We start from the raw sequence: 20,926 nt of genomic DNA, 5'->3' as shown, positions 1-20,926 counted from the left end.
CATGTTGAGCTGCAGAGGTCGCAGAAACAAGCAGACACTGAATTACATGAATTACTTTTAATTCATAGATTGTTGACAATATGAATTAAACTTAGAGCATCTCTGAGAGCCAATCAAAATACAACCCTGAGTGTCCTGGTGGTAAAACGAGGTCATGTCACTCCATCTTTTCCTTGAATAGATGACACACGAGTGTATTTATAGACTTGGCATTTTCTAGACATTTGATGAACCTTTTGTTGACCAAGGGTCCTGTTAACAAACGTGCTGTTCCTATTTATAAACTGTGGCGGTGTATCAACACACAACGTTGCAATTATTTGGGGTTATTAAAGAATTATTACATGTGATCTATTGTTTCGAGAGGGGTGTCATTAAGATAGGAATCAGCAGCCACAGAAAACATCACGTAGATCACCGTGGCAAGTTGGAGATTCACCAGAGGACGCCCCTCAGAAAATAAACAGCTCTAAAATTAAGCACAGATTTGCAGCAAGTTTGAAACTTCTAGTGTTTTTTTTTTTTTTTTTTACTCCAAGCAGAGAAAATGTGAAGAAGAAGAAAAAATAAAAACTCATGCTGTTTTGAACAATTGCCGGATTTTCTGCAAATCAAATCTCTGCATATTTTCCTGTTTGGAGCAGATGTATACCAAACATTGGTGACCCCCCCACTCTTCTTTTGAATGGGTTCGGGGTGATGTGCGCCGCTTCTAAGTGGAAACTGTAGCTCCTCGATCTCAAACATTAAGCAGAATGCCAGGAATTCAATTGTGTGCAGGCATTGGGAAACCTGCAACCTGCGTGTGACTTGACCGGTCGGGTCGCATCGCCGGAGTCCTGCGGAGCATGCAGGCTGTCAAACCCGGAACGAGCTCAGGTACACGCTTCTGAGAGTGTCTCTTTGTGTGTGTGTGTGTGTGTGTGTGTGTGTGTGTGTGTGTGTGTGTGTGTGTGTGTGTGTGTGTGTGTGAAGGAGAAGAAGCGAGGGTCAAATGTGTTGCCTCTACAATGAGTTGACCTCATACGTCTTGTTGATCATAATCTGTCATCTGTGAGAGCGCAACAAAGGATACAATCACGGTTATTCAGAGAGCGCTCTGCGGAAAAGACGCACGAAAACAAAGCGCACATTGCGCCAAACCTTTTCACCTCAGGAGAAAAATCAAGGAGTGAAATAAATGTCGGCTACATTCATTGCACTGCTTGTGTGTTTTTGTTTTTTTTGGTAAAATGACCTGAGCAGAGTGTCATTTTTTGTTCCGTGGAAAATGCGCATTTTGCGTTAAAATTTCTCTCCAAGTGTTTTAACTGCGGGCTAAAAAGGCCCCGGGAAGGTTGCATGCAAGCGGTGGTGTGGTCGGTTGCAAATGTTTTAAATGACAGAAATGCAACAGACCTAATCCTGTTACTTTTACTTTTCTTTTTCTTCTTCTTCTTCTTCTTTTTTTTTTTTAAAGATGTGTGAGAATGAGCGCACTCCATGACCAGTCCAAGAGGAGCATATGAAAGCCAGTCTGAACCTCGGCTGGCCTTGTCTGTCTCAGCCCCTGAGACATCCTGTATGCAGGTCCATTGTTCCCGGCTGAACTGACAACCTCTGCGTGAAGGCACACCTGCCGCGCCCGCGTCCATGCGCATGAAGATTTCTTCTCACAGCCGCTTATGGGCTGCTAGAGAATATGTTAGGGACTCAAAGTTGCACATATGCGCTCATGTGTATATGTGTGACGTTGTTAAAAAGTCTCTCTTTGAACAAAAAACACGACTAAAAACGTAAAGAACTAAAAAAAAAAAAAAAAAAAAAAAAAAAAAATCCACAAATGATGTTTTAATTACACGTTAGATCAATGAATGAAAATGAAAAGCATCTCAAACATAAAAAAACCAACACAAATTTGCTTGTATTTCACCACTAAATAAATAAAAAGTAACGAATCATAAGGCATGATTATTATTTCTTTAAGCCTAATATGAATTAAATCTCCCCATCTGGCCACCTGTTGGTTTATGTAAAGGTTAGTTACACTCGTTGAAACATTATTTCTTGTAAAACACTTGTATTTATTATTTTTGGGAGCCTGTTTAGGATACACTTGCCTTTCAAACGCGCCCTTATCTCCTTATTGTTTACAAAACATTAATGTGAGGAAGCCCAGAATGTACACAGCTACATTTCAGGCCAGCCTCGGCGTTGCTTCTGCGCACAGGAGGATGGAGAAGTGTCGGTGTTACTCCGTCTGAAACTGCGGCTCCTGCTTCACCCCGATGGTGCTGCGCGGGTTTTTATGGAGATGCAGCCTCATATTGAATTATTCAGCACGTATTGAAACCTTAAACCGTGATGGGTAAATGTAGCCCTGCATGAAAAACATCCATGATGATTCCTGAAGCGTGTGAGGAGAGTGAACTGTTTGCAAAATGATTTAGTTTAAGATAAAAACAAACAAACAACAAACAAAGAAAAAACTTAATATTGACATTGCAGAATAATTTTAAATTATTCCATCTTTGTGTGTTATTCGTGGATTAAATAAAGAATACACAGTCTGAAGTATTTTTCTTTTAAAAAATATCTTTAAATAATCATTTTCTGTAATTTTGGAATCTAGCCTTAAATCCAGCAGTGGGTAAAAACTACAACTAGTGTGCCAACTTTGTCACGCAAGAGTGGAACAGGTCAAATATGAGCGCATTCTGAGTGTAATCAAACATATGGTTATATCCAGTATTCTGCACTAATGATTAGTGGCCGTGACTGGGAAAACAGGAACATGCACGCACAGGTAGCATGCAGAACAAAACGCGTTCCGTGGTGTGCGTGGGGTTGTTTTTTTTTTGTTTTGTTTTCTTGGTGCACTCGGATGATGAGCTTGTGTTTGACAGTTGCCGTGGAGAAGAGAGGGTGGACAGAGGTGAGCGCGCGGATACGCCTCCTGGCGCTCTTTCAACTCCCGGAGACGCACGCGCTTTCTGATCCGGAGCGTGATCCTGTAACTTCTCTTACAGTGTGTTTTTGGGTATTTGGGTGGGCTTAACCAATACACGCTGAGTGGGATTTATGACAGTGAACTGCTTTTTTTTTTTTTTTTTTTTTTTAAAAAAAGCAATCGCTTAAAAAAACAAAAAAACAACTAAAATATTAAAGTCTAAAACAGATGGTACAGATTTCCCATTTTGTTGTGACAATATAAGCCTGACATTTTACAATAGTAAGACAATCCACTCATGCATGGAGTCTTGTTTTTTACACAATCTCAAGCAAACAGGATTAAGTTTATAGAAAAGTATACTAAAGAAACAGTTATGCACCAAAACTAAACAAAAAGAAACATCTTTGTATCTGAATATTTCATCTTCTGTGTACATGTCCGTGTTTCAGGCTATAAATGGAAATGCCACAAAGAGAAGGTTTTTTGGGGGAAATCTTACAGTGAATTATACTTTCTATATTATATCTCCTCTCTATGTTTACTTTTAATATTTCTTGTCATGTAATACTCCTGCAGCATTGATGGTTTTGTCTTGTATATAGAATATAAAAAGGAAAAGCACCGAAATAAATGCACAAAAAATTATATTATTGTTATTATTATTATTATTATTATTATTATTATTATTATTATTATTATTACTACTACTACTATTACTATTATTATTATTATTACTATTACTATTATTGTTACTAGTAGTAGTAGTAGTAGAAGTAGTAGTAATAGTAGTAGTAGTAGTAGTAGTGACAGCAGCTGCAGCTTGGCATTGTTGTTTTCATACAAACACTGATAAACATGCTCAAGAAAACAATACATCTTCGGACAGAGTTTAATTTCCCGTGAATAAGCAGACATCAAACAAATATGAAAGGATACATACAGACTATATCTATTTTTTGTTTTCACAGTGTTAAAAATGAATATCGACGTGAGGACTGAAAACTTCCGGTCAAATCAAATTTACACGAGATCTTTCATAAAAGAAAAGAAAAATAACCTACATTACAAATAATAATATTAGTAAATGCTTGTGAAATATGTTCAAAATGTAAAGCATTTGTTTAATAAATTTCTGAAAATCCACTCAATATATGTTGCAGCTTGAAAACATCAGTCGCTTTGGTAGAAGTTAACAATAACAGAAGCCATTACAAGTCTCTTATAAACTTCTTGTAATTATGGCCTCATTTTGGGGGGAATGCACGTCATTTATACACACACACACACACACACACACACACACACATATATATATATATATATATATATATATATATATATATATATATATATATATATATATATATATATATATATATATATATATGTATATATAATGTATATGTATATGTATGAAGTACCTAATCCTCCAGTCCCTTTAAAAATAAAAATAAAAAAAATGACTTCACGAATATCAGTTTTATTTGCATGTTTTTCACGCATAACTGCGCCACCTTTGCCTTATATTAATGCTTTTATTTTTAAATACGCGGCTAAAACGAAAGAAAACTAATAATAATAATAAAGATAATGATAATAAGACTTAAAGCTCCATCCTAAAATTGTTGCAGGTAACACGTCCGTCTTTAGCACCTAAAGGGTAACCTATAACAGACTACTTCATGACCATTGTATTATTTTAAGAAAAAACAAGTTTATTAAGAAATTCACAAATCTAGAAAAGAGGGCAAAGTGCTAATTAAAAAGAAACATGGCCCCAACATGAATGAAACATAGCTAATCACATTTATAAAAAACAAAACAAAACAAAACAAAACAAAACAAGAAAACAGAAATGAAACAGATAAACAAAACCCGGCACGGACTGCGGTCGCACTAGACTTTTCATCTTACATACAAACGTAATCCATAAATTTAAAAAGCCCTGAATGGAATTTCTTTGGCAGTCTGATGGATTTTTATCCCCAACTTTTAAAGCAAACAGCGTTCCTGACTCGGCCGTGCAGACCTGTCTCTGCGCATGTTTCTGAAAACCTCACATGTAGCTCCCGTTCAAAAACGTTTTTAAGGTACTGACTTCATGTTGGGCATCACATGTCCTCATTTTTTTTTTATTTAGAAACACTTTGGAGACAGCCGTGCGTAAAGATGAGAGAACTCCTTACGCACACCAGAAAAACAGCTAAAGCGAGGTCAACAATGTCCGCAATACGTTTGATAATAATAAAAAAACTTTTAAAATCTCAACAAGTTTGACTAAAAAAAAAGAGCGATGTCCATCAGTCCATGAATGACGCAGGCGCACGAAATGGCTCCCAGAGGTTGTGCTACCTGGTGCGCGCCGATCACTTCTTTACCTCTCTTTCCATTTAGTAAAAGATGTTCATCCCCAACTGGTGTGTATCTCCCCATCGACTTTTTGCGGATGTCAACTGGACCCAAACACCTCACCAGAATGGTCTCATTAAAAAATACTGTAGGCTCTATTTTTTTTCTTTTTCTTTAATCACAGGAAATCAACTCTCACTGTCCTTAACTTTTCACTTTACGCAAACTATTTTGGTAAACTTTAAATATCAATCCTCGTGTGTAACGCAGAGTGTTTAGTCTCGTGTTCCCAGTAAGAGCAGTGCATCATAGAGAGCTCCGCGGGCTGGCGGGAGCACGCGAACTGGAGGCCTGCTCCGTTGCTGGAGGAGACCGGAGGCGGCGCGGCGGTGGCCGGGCTCAGCTGCTGAGCGTGGTGGGGATGCGCCGGGTGGTGATGGTGACTCATCCCGTTATAAGAGTTTACCATGCTGGGCAACGCCATGCTCTGTACTCTGGAGTAAGGGTTATAGGATGAGGGGGCTGTCAAACCCTTTACGTTCACTGGACTCACGTTGCCGCTGGCCATCTGACAGGACGTGTAGGACATCGGAGTGGGCGGCTGGCCCAACGACCAGGAGTTGTTCATGAAGCTAGTTTGCAGGTACTTGGGTGGAGACAAGTAGCCATAGCCGTCTCCTCCGAACAGGGCCTTCCCTGGCTGGAAATGTGTCGGCGGGGGTCTGAAAGGCCGCTTCATCCTGCGGCGTCTCCTGTAGTTTCCCTTCTCAAACATGTCCTCACAGGCTGGGTCAAGCGTCCAGTAATTCCCTTTCCTCTCCCCGCCCCCCTCACGCGGAACCTTAATGAAGCACTCATTGAGACTCAGGTTGTGCCTGATGCTGTTCTGCCAACCTTTTTTGTTTTTCTCGTAGAAGGGGAATTTGCTGATGATGTACTGGTATATACCAGACAGAGTGAGGCGCTTCTCCGTGCTCTCCCGGATGGCCATGGCAATGAGAGCGACGTAGGAGTACGGTGGTTTCTGGGATGGGTCCGGTTTCTCCGAGACTTTGTCCTGGACCGGCTCTTCTTTTGGTCGCTCTTTCTCCTTGGCGGTGTTGGTGTCGTGGATCATTAAGGCCATTGGGTCATCGTCCGGGCTTTGGTAAGTGGCCATCATCGCGCACCAAAACAAACAAGGAAAATAAAACAGTCCAACAGATGAAAAGCTTTTTTGCGCACCGCGCAACTTCTGGATGAAATGCGAAAAAAATGATTATTTTGCAGCCCAGGTTTTGTCAGAGAGCAGATCTTCTCCTTTCTGCTGGATATTTTCTAAACTGCTTTGAGAAGGCGCAATCCAAGTTGTGGTTTGGGAATCTGGAGGTCCAACCCTTTTCTTTTTTTTTTTAAAGGGCACTGACAGGCTGGGTTTTCTCCAACGCTCTCTGCGGAGCGACGTAGCGCTTTGTGATTTGCGCTTGTTTTAGTTCCCGCCTCCGGTGGTCCTTTATGCATGTTGAGATTTGGATAAGTTAAATAGTGCAATATGGCCATTAAAAATCTAATTACATTTGATCAGAAAGTGTGTGGGTGTGTGAGACAGCCAGAGACACACAGAGAGAGTTATTTTAAAGAGAAAAAGGCATCCAGTGCTCTGAATGTTTATGCACAAAATTAAAAATAGATTGCAAATAATTAAAAGTAAATTAACTAATACTAATTACATTATCTATATTTGATCAGTTATATAAAATCCGTCTGGTATTTTTTTCTATTTGGGTTGTAAAAGTATAGAAAAAATAAAACAATAACTTGTTATATTTACTGCTAAATTGACACAAAATGACATATTTGGAGCAAATTCACCCATTTTTATTTTTTTTAAAAAGAAAAGTACATATTTGTTTTGCGCAATGTGAAACACCCGTTCACATAATAAATAAATGCCACATTATCTTGGTTTAATTTGCAGATGCATGTCTGACTTTAGAGGAGACTTTCCACCCCATGCTTACGCACATTTAAAATCTTTCACGTGTTCACAGTTTCTATAAAAATCTGGAGTTGCCAGTTTGGCTTAATTAGCACACACTGGAAAGGGAACTACTTGGAGAGGTGTTCATTTCTCCGGCCACCCATGAGGGTCCCCTCGGCTTTCTCTGGGAGTGGATTTCCGAACTCTGGGAGAGCGTGCAGGTGGAGCAGCATTGGCATGTGTGTCATCACCCTGCAACCAGTCTGCAGCCGGGGGTGCAGCAGCTGAACCGCAGTGAGAGCCAACCATCTCTCAACGTGCAATTACGCACAGACTCATAGTTTGAAGCGTTGCAGCGAGATGTTGTTTCTTGTCCTAAATGTCTTTTTCACATGTTTAAGACTGAGAGTATTTTCCAGATCATCTTAACACCGTCATTACGTCTGTGTTTTGTAAGCATGGAGCTTGGTTAAAACATTATATCATTCAATATGTGAGGCTAATGAATACATCTATCAAATGACATGAGGTATAAAGTAAAATATCAATTTTCAGATAATTAAAACTAATAGTTTATTTAACAAAAAACCCAAACATGCATTTTTATAAGGAAATGAATTAAATATTTGCATGAATCCTGCTTCACCATGACAGACTTTTAGCTTTCATGACAATGACTTTTAAATAAATTATGTCAAAGTAGACCACATAGTCCAAACTTTAACATTTCTGGATTAGTTTAAAAAAAATCAATTGTGGTAATTGATTCAAGCAATTTGGGTTTTAAAATATTTAAGTTTAAATAAATGAATACATTAATGAATACATTAATGGATAAATAAATAAATAAAACAACTCATTTGTTCCAGTCAGTTTAGGTTTACCTCACAATTTCTTGGTCTGTTTAGTCTTTAGTTTCCCAGAGAAAGTCTTTGGTCCTTTCCGTGACCCCCCCCCCCCCCCCCCCCCCCCCCCTAAATAAAATAGGAATCACCCAACAAAGACTTGATCAAAGACCTCTCATAATAAAAATGGTTTTAATGCTGCAATGGACAAATAAGATGATGGAAACGCGTCTTGAAAGTAACAATTAAGTAACTAAACAATGGAAGAAAAAAAAAAACTAAAAAAAAAGCGTTGTCGAAATTTAAAAAAAAAAAGTTATTTCTGTCGTTGTTTAGCCTATTCTTTTGTTTTTAAAATTAATATTATTTTTCAGTTATTCCCCTGGAGGCTATCTTTGCTCCTGAAAAGGAACTACTTATTTCACACCATTAGGCTACTATACACCACTTAATCAGAACACATAAAAAAAACCTTATGGAGAATATTTAAGTTGCATGTTAAAACTACATTTTCTGATTCTCCGCAGAAGCGACTGAACAGTCCTCATGCAGCCCCCGTCGGACTCAGCGCCCTGCCGCTTGTTGAAGCTGTATCTCCACATCTGAATAGTTGGTCTCAATGTGTTGCAAAATATAAGGTCTTCATCTTCCCACCATCAGCTTGTGACTTTCCCGGGATTGCAGCCGCATGCACGCGCGCCATGTCACAACAAAGATGTAAAGCAGCAATGCCGACAATCCGTAAACAAAACAAAGACTGAAACTTGAAGCGATTTTACAGCCACCGAGGAATGCTCATTTCAGCAGGCCAGTGGCCTGCAGCCTTCAAATCCAGTATTTAGTCATTACAAAAGATACTTAAGTCATATTTTAGATAAACACACATAAATAAAGTAAACAACAGCTTGAACACAAGGCTGCTTGTTTCCCCGCAGCGCCATTCAGAAATGAGCTTTAGCTAATAAAGCTAATCAATAGCAAGCTAGTTATATTCTATATCTAGCCTACAACTCATTTGGTTATTCTTTCAGTCAGACTTTTGACTTATTTAATCAACATTGATAGTCTTAATAAAGTAGCTTGGTTCTTTGGGGGGAAAACAACAAACAAAGAAAACATTTTAGGAATACGTTTTTCCCAAGAATACATAGCAGTTATCAGTCAGCACTTTTTCTTCTTAGTATTATTATCATTGTATTTATCTATTATTCATTTATTTATTTTTTGCTGTAGCTACCGAAAGAGTCAAACACACCTTGGAGGCAAGAAGGTGATTTATATAAGACAGTCATTTATCTGGGCTCCCAGTAAAAAGGCCTGGTCTGCATGATGTTAACCTGCAGTCCAAAGAGCTAAAAGACGATCACAGACAGAGAACAGACTGTTTTCTTCTTAGATAAATATACATCCTCCTAAAGTCTTCTCAAGTTATCACATGATCCTCCTGAATAAACCAATAAAAAGATCCGTCTCGCTCCTCACACGCAGAATAATCGACAGAAAGGACAGACAGACTCAACAACCTCCAGCCTAAAGGTTAGGATCTTAAACTTTAATCCTAAACTAGATTCTAGCTGGATCTTCTTACGCCTTTTAACATAAGCCTACTTTATCTTGGGCATCATAAGAGGACAGCTTGGTTTGTCATTTCTATTTGAAGTAAAGAAATAAGGTTATTTTTTATTTTGTGATGTCCAGAGACACTTTAGACAGGAGAAAATAACACAGGTGTAAAAACATTCATTTTGTATGTAGAAACAGAGCCTGTTGCAGTGAAGACTGTGTTAATCCACATATTTTACTGTCTACAAAAATTCTCTGACAGAGAAGTCGGTTCAATTTTGGTTTTATTGAGTCTTTTTCTTTTTCGTGACAATTGTGGGAATAATTCATGGAAGGCCAAGCCTGACAATCTACAAGCTCGCCGTGATTTTATACGAGACGTCTGCTTGTGGGCCGAAGCTGACAGTGTGGTCAGGAACCATCAATGCAACTGCAATCATGGCATTCCGGCTCTCGCGTGCATCCTGCCCCCACAGGTCCACCACGAGGATGTTTATGATTGCGCGTGCGGGTGGAATGCGGCCAACGGAACCGCTGGGTCAGGTCGGGACCGGAGACCCCCCCCCCCCCCCCCCTCCCTCCAATCAGTCAAGCTCAGGTAGGACCAACAAAAACTAAAAGTTTCCTTTTATTCTTATTCTTATTAACTCTATGATCTAGGAAATGTGCAGCAAATACACAAAAAAAATACATTCATGATGAGTAATATTACAAAAAGCAGCAGTAACATTTTTAAAATGAGCAGAAGTAAGAAAATTTAAGAAGACTGTGATAATATATATATATATATATATATATATATATATATATATATATATATATATATATATATATATATATATATATATATATAATATTTATTCATTTTCCCCACCAATTAAACTTTTGTTTTTAAAAACTTTACAAAAATAAGTTAAACTTCACTTTTCATTTTGATTGTGTAAAATCCAAACAATATATAATTACACACGCATCCTCTGAGACAGGATGAACATCTTTCCATTGATAAATTTTTATTTAAAGCAAACAACCAAAAAGTTAAAGCTAAAGAGCAACTTAATTTCAAAAGACTATAAAACAAAAAAAACAAACAAACCCCCCCCCCCCCCCCAAAAAAAAACAAAAGAAAAAAAAAAGAAAAAGAAAAACCTGTAAATCTGATCTGAGCAGCTACTGATTGATCACATCATTAGTCTCCTTCATCAGGTATTACAAGTGAAAGTCAGGAGTTGTGCCTTGATGAGAAGCCTGTGAGGATTTCATTCAGGTTCCATGTTGTTATTTACAACAGGAGATCCTGTGCATCATTAATAAGCATGCTCATTAACAGTCGCATGAAGAGACAGACTGAGGCTAAAACAGTTAAATCACAGCACTAAAAGCAGTGAGTAGCATTTTCATCATTGGCTTGTTTTATGCTACAAAAGTAAATTTGGTTTTTACAATTCAGTTTTCTGTTTTATCTTAAGCCCAAAGTCCCCGTGGTCCATTCCTGGCTGCAGGCGGAGAAATCTGCGTTTGTCCCATTTGATCTCACCGGGTCGGTTTCTGGTTCATTTACATCTGGCTTGCCTGCATGATTAAACATCAATAACACATTGCTGCTCCTCAATGGAATCCTTATGAGGCGCTGGAAAGGGATGGAAGAGGGAGAGGAGGGTGAAGGGAGGAGGTGACGAGGAAGGAGAAGGATGTACCCTCAGCCCTCATACAGCGTCCCAAACATGGCTCTGGTTCCTCTAGAAAAAAAAAAAAAAAGAAAAAAAGACAAGAGTGAGACAGAGCAAATAAACACTGACCACCAGATCTCTTTTACATCCTCACCCGCATAGCTTCAGGTCTGTGGAGGGATGTAAAGCATTTCTACATTTACTTAGTTGCTTTCTTTAATCCATCCTCTTTCCTTCAAACATTTAGCTCAAAGTGTGATCAGAGGCAGCATCACACCCCCAACTATCTCCATTCACAGCCTTTACAGCTCCAGTCAGTAATGTTTTATTTTGGCCATGTATATTTACATTTCTTATCCGCTCTGGAAGTCTATAAGAAGCTCTATGGCTTCACTCAGATCTCTGACATGCACATAATCCATCAAACAAAAATAAGCTTTTTACCCCCTTTTTTTTCCCCCTGAAGTCTCGTCTGTTTTTCCATCTTAGATTTAGATCAATTTAAACTTTATTTATTTGATTTTCATCAAATTCATTCATTTATTTCTTTACATATAAACAACTGAGACTGAAGACAATGAATACCTGAATCACATTTACCAGCGTTACATCCCTCTTCTGCCTCCCATCTTTTTTCTTTTTGCCAATTGTTTTTGTTTTGCCTTGTTAACAGTTGAATCCAAACAAACCCTGTTCAGCACATGACCATGTTGCAGGATGGAAAAAGAAAATAGCCATTCATCACTGAATCCACACCACTGCTCCAACTTAATGAGAAATGAGCATCTGTGGATAAATACGGCGTTGAAGTAACGCAGGAGAAGAAGGATGACTTGGGCACAGGAAGAGTTCAAGCAGAGACGGAGGTGAAAGCAGAGGACGGAGGAGAGGCTTGTTGTGTCCTTCGCTGGGAGCTGAAGGGCTGCAGATTCCTGCCAACAAGGTTCTCTTTGAGGTTCTCTTGAGCTGCTGCCAGGGCAGAAACAGGAGCAGAAGTGCATGTACTAAACAGTACGTGTGTTCATGCTCATGCAGAACGTCTGATCCGAGAATTCGTGCTTTTTTTCCTCTGAACAGCGTGCAAAGTAACCGATAGAGAGAAAAGTTGAGATCTACATTGGAAACTAGTGCAAGCTGCTTGCTAAAGGAAAAAATAAAAGAAGTGAAAAACAGTAACGATTCATTCACAGCAAATGTTCGTCTTCACGGTGTGAACTTCCTAAAAACCTCGCCGACCAAAACCTTCGTTAACTCTGTAAACTCCCACATCTCCATCCTAAAGTGACCTCAAACCCATTTCCTCATCTTTATCCCGACTGGGGATTATATTTCAGCCCAAATCAAAACAAGTCACTTCATTAGAGGTAATTACACAGGTAGCCTACCTCGCTGGGCAAACAAACATGGCTGCCAGCTGACACCCTGAAGACAGATCAAAGTCTGGGGCTGACAAGCAATGGGAGAAACATTCAGACACCGGCTTGTTAACCACTCTCAGACTCTCATTTTCTCCTCCATGTGAACACGGAGCTGTAAGAACATGTTTGTGGGAATCCTCTTCATCCCGCTCCTCTCCACAGAGAGCGGATTGTGCGGATGAAAGATGGCGAGGAATCAGAGGCAAGCAGGATGACCTTTACAGTTGAGCTGGATGTGAGAACAGTGTGTGTTAATGGTGCAGAACAGCAGAGATAGGCTGCATATGCCATGCTGGGGGCTGCTTTGGTGGTCTGTGTGGCAGCTTGGTGAGAAATTACTGGACATGGTAGAAGGCTCAGCTGTCAGGGTGACTCTTGTAATGACAAATTTATTAGGAGTTCCAATTTTGTGTCTTTAATGGACTCAGAATATTTTCTTTTGCCTTGAATAGTACATATCTAATTTTAATCCAATTAAACAAGAATTCTTCAACACAGCTGTTGACTAAATACAAGTATTTCTCCTTCTGTGTGCCTTTCCTCTCTATCTTGCAGCCTTCCTTTGAACCACAGTGTTGCCATGGGCAACCAGACAAGGTTATTCTTGCTTTCCTCAACATGCCAACCAACCTGCGCACCACAGAGTAGAGTGTATGTGGGTTGCAGCGAATGAAGTAAGAGATGTTATCTAATCTCCACACGGATAGAGAGCAAAAGGAAGCCAGGCTGAACACCAGCTGTCCATTATGGCCATACTGGACATGTTTTCCCTCTCGCTCATCACTGGTTTTTATTGCTGTTGTGTGTCCTCCTAATCTCTCTCTATCTCTTGATTATTCATGAAATATAGATGCGGTTGACAATCAATGTGATGTTACTTTGCTAATGACAGTTTGTCTGACTGGTGAAACAGATGCTGATGGGTGGAACGGCAACCATACAATGTCCATATGGACTCATGCTGGTGGAAGTAAGAACAGGTAGAAGAAGTTGTCTGGAGTGACATGAGACATGGTGACAAAGTGGGTTTCCACCATTTGTCACTGTTGCACATTCAATTCAATTCAATTCCATTCAATTCAATTCAATTCAATTCAATTCAATTCAATTCAATTCAATTCAATTCAATTCAATTCAATTCAATTCAATTGAACTTTATATAGCGTCAAATCACGCTAATGCCATCTCAAGACGCTTTACAGACAGAAAAAAACATAATGAAAGCCAATTCTTAATAGTCTATATAAGGAAACCAACAGATTGAGTTGGAGGCTCCAACTCAATCTCCCATCTCATCAGCAGCTGATTAGTGTTAACTCCATCTTTACTTTGTGGTCAAACTATCCTGGGTATGTTTGTTTTGCTTTTTTGTTTGAGTAAGGTTAATATACACCCCCATCTGTTAAAATCAAGACCCGGACCAGTTGTCAAACTTACATTTTGTTTATTATTTGGTTTACTGTTTGTTAAATGTTTCGCTTTGATTACTCACTATACTCACTTTATGTCCCAGGACCAAAGGGAGGAAATGCAACTAATTTCCTGTATTTATAGGGTTTAATGGGTTTAACCCAATTGTTACTGGAATGAGTGACATCACCAAGTATGGAGGTGAAATAGTTATTTTATGTTGCAGGAATGGTTTGATGTTGTATACCATACCACGTATACCATATTTCAAGAGATGGGAGACTGTTCATAGGGTTATATGAGATTACTGGCAGAGAGTAATGTCTTATCATTTTTTTTTTGCAGTGTTAAGAGTTTATCTGGAAAGTGGGAGGTGCTGAGGGTGGGTGTTTTATGATTAGTGTGTGAGGTTATTAAGAGGTGGCCAGATTAATGAAGCAGGGTGCATGTTAGATTAATTTGCTTTGTTTGATTAAAGTAATGTTTAGCTGGTAAAATGTAACCGTTAAGCTACTTTATTTTCCTTTGCAGTTTCCAGTATATATTTGTTCCAACATGAACCTCTGTAAAATAAACAAATGAAATGTTGGAATACCTTTGCCTACTTTAGCGGCTGTGGTCACATGACCTATCGCAGATATACAATGGGAATGCATTTCATAACCAAAACGGTGAATTATATTTGCAAAGCATGTGGTTTCCACATAATGAGTTAATGATGGAAAGGCAAAAATCCTGTAGGGAAAAAACAGATAAACTTCAGTTTGTGTTTGATGATCTTTGAAAGACTTCATACAGGTCCAGTAAATTGAGTTTGAATATGAAATCTTGAAACCACACACAAGTAAAAGCACACTGTGCAGAGCCAACAAAGTGTCACTGCAGGATCCGCTTGCATGCAGCGAACCACATAAACCTCTCCGGTTCCAGCTCTCCTGCCTCTGCTCTGACCACAATAACAAACAGGAAAATCAGGCAATGGGACACACACGCACAATGAGACAAAATCCCTCACATTTACAAACATCTACACACAACAAGCACAGACGGTAGATACTGTGGCCGTGGTAACCAGGATGATGGTAAGAGTGGGCTCAGTGGGAGCAGAGGATGACATGAGAGTTTCAGGTTTCCAAACGGGGAACAGCCGAATCCTCGCCAGCTCCCTAGTGTGCCTTTAAATTCTCCTAATTTCAGCTGTAGAAAGAAGACTGAATATCGATTTGCAACATTTTTTACATGCGAAATCAATACAAGTTGCCTGTATCAGCAAATTTTCTAAGGACTCGCAGTCCATGAAAGTTTTAGCACTGATCACAAGAGCTTCCTTCTTGAACTACTAACTAGACAATAGGACTGTGACGATATGTTTTTGTCCCAATTAGATTCCGATTTTTTGGGTGCCGATTTGATTTAAATTGCGATTCTCACAATTCTCCAATATTGCAGATTTTTGTAGATTAAAAACAGAAAAACTGTCTAAAACTTTTTTTTTGCTTGTCATTTTTCTTCATTTCAATGAGGAAAAAACAACACAGAAGCCAGGCCATTATTTTGCTGCTATAATGCCCAAGAACACAAGGAAAAAGTTCAATAAAAACAGTAAAAACGACAAAAGATTTATAGTGCATTAATTTTATTAAAAAAAAAGAAAAAAATCAATTTTTAAACAAAAAAAAAAAAATCGATTTTAAAATTGTGAAGAAAAAAAATCCTGATTTCCGATTTTTCAATTCAATTTTCCCACCCCTACTAGACAATGTCTGCCAGTTAGTTGGCCTGGATCAACACTGATGTAAAGTAGTACTTTAAGCAGTTAAAGTGGGTGTAATATTGAATTTTCACAATGTAACATGACTTTAATTATAGTTTTTACCCACGTAGAGCTGCCACTGAAACCATCCCTACAGCGGAGAGCTACTTTTAGTTAGACACAAACTGGTGGTTGTTGGAATTTCTGATCACGCAAGGTGGCATCCATCACCGTCTGATTCAGAGTGACGGAAGAAAAGAGGAGGATTATAAAGAGAGAACATGCCCCAGAGAGAGCAGAGCAGGGCCAGGGCAGAGTAGGGGGGATAAAAGGAGGGAGAAAGCGCTTCCTTTGGTGCATTTTCCCCCAAGGGCAGAAAGGAGGAGAGGGGCTGCTCCCCTGACAGATCTGAAGATGTCCTGTTTTGCTTTTCCTCAGCTCTCCCTCTTCCTGCAGGAAGCAACATCATGCTGGGCACCAAAGCCTCGGCAAGCTCCAGTAGTTACGCGCACACTCGACATTTGTTATGGAACAAAAATGGATAGACACACAGATGTGCAAGAAGTCGAAAGGAATTAATGAATAAAGCCAAAGAAAGGCTGCAAATAGTTGCACTTTATTAGCAAGAATCTGGTTGAAAACTTAAATATTATTACATAGCACTTCAAGAACTGATCAGTGTGATGCTGTGGCTGAAAACTGAGCCAAACTGAACAAACTGCAGACATGCAGTGTCATTTTTAATGTAAGTCCTTTCAGCTAAAGAAGCGGGACAAATCGAATGGATTTCTTCACAAATACAATCTTTTAATGACCTTCTTACATCATAATTTGCTTTAAAACATGAATGCAGTGAAATATCTGGGACCATCCACAGAAACATTCAGCTGCTATGATGTTGAAAGAAGTTAAAAATGACAGTAGAGGTGCAGATTCAGAAGTTTACAACCACGTTCGCTCATTATGAACGATGACAACAGCCTTTGATCCTTTTAAATTGAGTTTGGAGACGCTGTTTGACTGAATGATTAGCCATGAACGCAGTAGAAGTGTTAGTTTGCAGCCAGTAAAAACTATTTCACTCCAACAGAAGAATCAGCCCCAGAGGAATTTCATATCTGATGTGATGAGCAGCGTTAGATACAACACATTCTCCTGCAGATGTCACAGTCATTTATAAAATCTGATGATGTAAAGTGATCTGAAAATAAAAGGTTTTAACATACACACACACCTAAACACATTATGACTTGTGTTCTCATATCTATCCACACTTTAGTAATTCACACTGACATCATCACCAACGCACACCCAGTCTGGTCTCTGAGGCTGTGGGTCTCCCAGGACCCCTCTCCTGCTCACTGAGACTTTCTCCAGAGCCAGGGCTGCTCGTTCTCTTCCTCTTTCTCCGTCTCCAAGCCTTGTTTCTCCTTCTCCTCTGACCATTCATTCACACTGCCCGCCTCTGTGCATGTGCTTTCCTCTCATTCTTAGCGCGAGACTTTTAATCTCTCCATCAGATAAGGCTTCGGTGTTGGTCTTAAAGCTTCGGCAGATCTGTCCAAACACATGAGCTCATGTCAGAGTGCCGCTGCTGCCTGTTAACTCCATGATCTAATATAGAGTCCATGTGTTGCTGCGTGGAGGTGTGGCGAGCTGTTTTCCACTTCATCTCAACTTCTCAGAGTTTCTCTTCTGGAACAGTCTCTCTCTTACAGTGAGGTCTGCTGGGACTTTAAATGGTTTTAAATCTCTTTTGAAAACTCATCTTTTTATGTTGGCTTCTAACTCCACAGAGCAGGACCACTAAGTCTTATCTGTCTCTTAACTATTATGTTGTATTTAATTTAGTGCTTTTAATGTTGATTTATTTTATTTTACCTGTGCAGCAGTTTGGTTACTTTGAGGTATGTGAAAGTGCTCTACAAATAAAGTTTGATTGATTGATTTCTCATCTACTGATTTCCTTTTTGTCATCCCACCTCTTCATTCTAATAAGTGTATTTCATTTTTTCCCCCTGTTTTACTCTCCTCACACGTGTCTCCATCAGCTTTGTCTGCACCAGCTGGAGTTTGATCATGTTAACTCTATCAGATGAGGAGATCTCAAACACGGCGTCACCAAGGCAACAGAGCTGAAGCCACACAGGCAGAGCAGAGCTCGACCTGGATGATGGTCTCTTTGGTAATGTGTGTTGGATTTCAGGTGAGGAACTGTGCGAGCAGAAGTTTATGAAAGCATATATGTGTGTGTGTGTGTGTGTGTGTGTGTGTGTGTTACAGTCTGGTACAAAGAGAACAATGGCTGGGTATGTGATTTTTTTGTGTGTGCATGTGTATTTCATCACCCTGTGTGGCTGTTTGGTGTCTGTGTGTGTATATTACATCCCTGCGGGGAGGGGAGGGGGTGCATTAGGAAAGGACTAAGGTTACCCCCTGATAGAGGCAGCGAGGGGTCATCCCGCGGCGGGACACTTTTCAGGGGTGACCCTGCCGCCCCTTGTGGCCCCCCGAGCAGACGGGACTTCTGAGGAGAGAAGAGGAAGGACCAGAGGAGAGACCCCGAGAGAACAGGACCCCCGGTCTGCCTCCAGACCCCGGACCCCAGCCCCGTCAGGGCCCGACCCAGGCCCAATGTGTTCCCAATCAAGAGAAACACAAACAATACTTTTATTAAAGAAAGGAGGCCACTGAGGCCAGCCGCACACGCACACAAAGAGAAACAGAGTCACGTCCATATTTCTTCCCATTTACATAAAAACGTCAACATTACGGCGTCATTAACACAACGTTTCTGGAGCCGTCACTTCGTTACTATCACCATCACACACAACACCAAATCCCGCTTTCCTGCTCCTCCTCTGCCCTCTCTCTCCTCCATTCTTCTCCGTCTCTATCCGGGAAAACAAACGGAGGGATTAAGGATTTGTGGAGGGGTAATGGAAGCCAGGTGGAGGAGTGTGACTGTGGAGGTCTCCTGCCAGATTAGGGGAAGGGGGGGGGGCGAGTACCAATCCCTCACACTCCTTCCTAAAGGCAGCTAATGTTTCTTTTGAAGAAATAATCCCGTTTGACCATCAAAAAGGACTTGGCAATTATGAGCCTTTGCAGGGCATGTATGGTATTACCAGACCTGCTACCAGCGATGGAAGAAGAAGAGCGATGCTGGAAATCTAAAGATGAAATAGGATATGGATATGAGCAGACATATTTCTCTCTCTTTCTTAGTCATCAGTCTCAGTCATGCATTTACATACAATGCAAATTTAATCACGCAACAGACCTGTTCAGTAATTTTATCCTTGAAAAAAATTTTGCTTTGACAATTATCTTTATTTATTAGTATATTTTTCTTTATCAATGTATTTATTTTAGTGTTTATTCAGCGCAACAACATGTGAAGGTGAGAAAAGTGGAATAAAGTTAAAGTGGTTTCTAATGGAAAAGTAGCCTGAACTGAACTTTTATATTCCAACTATGTTTTAAGCAGCAACATTTTCTCATGAGTGAAGTGAATTTTTCCTGATTTTTAACTGTATCCCATCTCCGTAGAAGAGACAAACACTCCTTTTATTATTCATTTCCTATCAACAATAAACTATAATTCTGCATTTTTAACAAATGTTTGAGACAGCAATAGTAATAATATGGTAACAATTGTGTAATAGTCAAAGCTTGAAAACTGTTTTAGAATAACAAACACTTACTTTTGGCATTAAATACCTAAACCAAGTGGTAATAGCTCAGGCATGCTTACTTCCACAACTGTTTAGTATGATTCTTTACAGTCGCTGAACATTTTGCTTTACCAAATGACAGAGAGCACAGTTAAAGTCATAAAACCCAACTGTTATCTGATATCACTGCAAAACATGCAAAGATTATAAAATATAAAAATATGGTTTTCAGTGCACAGAAATGTTCTTTTCATATACTTCATTTTTAAAAGACTCCTTTTAAACAGTTATTTCTAAATATGAAATAATTTTACTCTCTATGGAGCTCTCTCGCTACTGTCATGTTATATTTTGTTCTTCTGTGATGACACACATCCACATAAATACACTCAGCCTTTTTTTTTTTTTTACAACCAAGTATGTTGCTTTATCATCTTGAATATGATGCACTCCCAGCTCGCCTCATACAGACTGAATATAAGGCTCAGATCAGGTTCCGTGCATGACCTACGGACGTTGCCCCATTGTGGACCTCTGAGCAGAGCAAACAACTTCACACACACCTTGTCAGACGAACTGGCTGATCCAAGCCTGAAAAAAAAAAAAAAAAGCTTTTGTTTGCTTTGTGGATGTGTTATTCCAAACAGCTTCTGCCTTTTCTGAGCGACTGTAAAAACACAAAGAGCTCAGCTTAACAAACAAGGAGGAGAGAGGTTTGTCAGAAATGTGTGTTCCTTTTGAGCTTTGATGAGGAAACTCGGGGTGTGAGTTATAATCGTTAGCTGGTGGCTGGATGGGAGCCAGGTCTTTAAGTTAAACACTCAGAAAAGGTCCTTCCTTTAAAAAGACACACAGGCTCATTTATGCATCTGTTGCCACTTCAGACATCCCCGTTTCTTAAATCTCCAGTAAGCCGGATGGAGAAGAAGAATTAACCCCTATGGAGAACGAGGTGAATAAGAAGTCAGACTTTTCACACCTTCTTTACTTTACACACGCCCTTAAAAAAAAGAAGAAAAAAAAAAGCAAAAGAAAAGCAGCATTCTTTCTGTGAGCCGAAGCGTAATATTCAGCAGACGATGAAGAAGTGTGTGTATGCGTTTGTGTTGTTCTGGGAGGGGGGGGCGACGAATCATGTCGCACCACCTTATCAGCCTCAGTGTCTTCATCATCAGCTGTCTGTAGGCCTCTATCTCACCAAGTCATCATGAAGAAGAAATTCCCTGTGAGTCCTAAAATGAAGCAGGAGAAAAAAACAAGCATCACAAGTTGGTGGACTGTGACCTAAACTTAGACTTGGCCCACATTAGAAGCCCTCCGCTGAGGGTGAAAAGGTCACTGTGCTGTTG

At 39.7% G+C, this 20,926-nt stretch overlaps 1 protein-coding gene across 1 annotated transcript; it reads right to left on the bottom strand.

The window, feature by feature from the left end:
* Window positions 1-5,522: 5,522 nt before the first annotated feature.
* Window positions 5,523-6,443, bottom strand: foxl2a (forkhead box L2a; the record flags this gene model as incomplete). Its single annotated transcript, XM_079246728.1, has 1 exon — window positions 5,523-6,443. The coding sequence occupies one exon, from the start codon at window positions 6,441-6,443 to the stop codon at window positions 5,523-5,525; it is 921 nt and encodes a 306-aa protein (XP_079102854.1).
* Window positions 6,444-20,926: the final 14,483 nt, after the last annotated feature.

Source organism: Telmatherina bonti (assembly GCF_933228915.1).
Source record: "Telmatherina bonti genome assembly, chromosome: 9".
Classification (NCBI taxonomy): domain Eukaryota; kingdom Metazoa; phylum Chordata; class Actinopteri; order Atheriniformes; family Telmatherinidae; genus Telmatherina; species Telmatherina bonti.
Note: the sequence above shows the minus strand (reverse complement) of the source record. Positions and strands in the feature narration are given on the sequence as shown.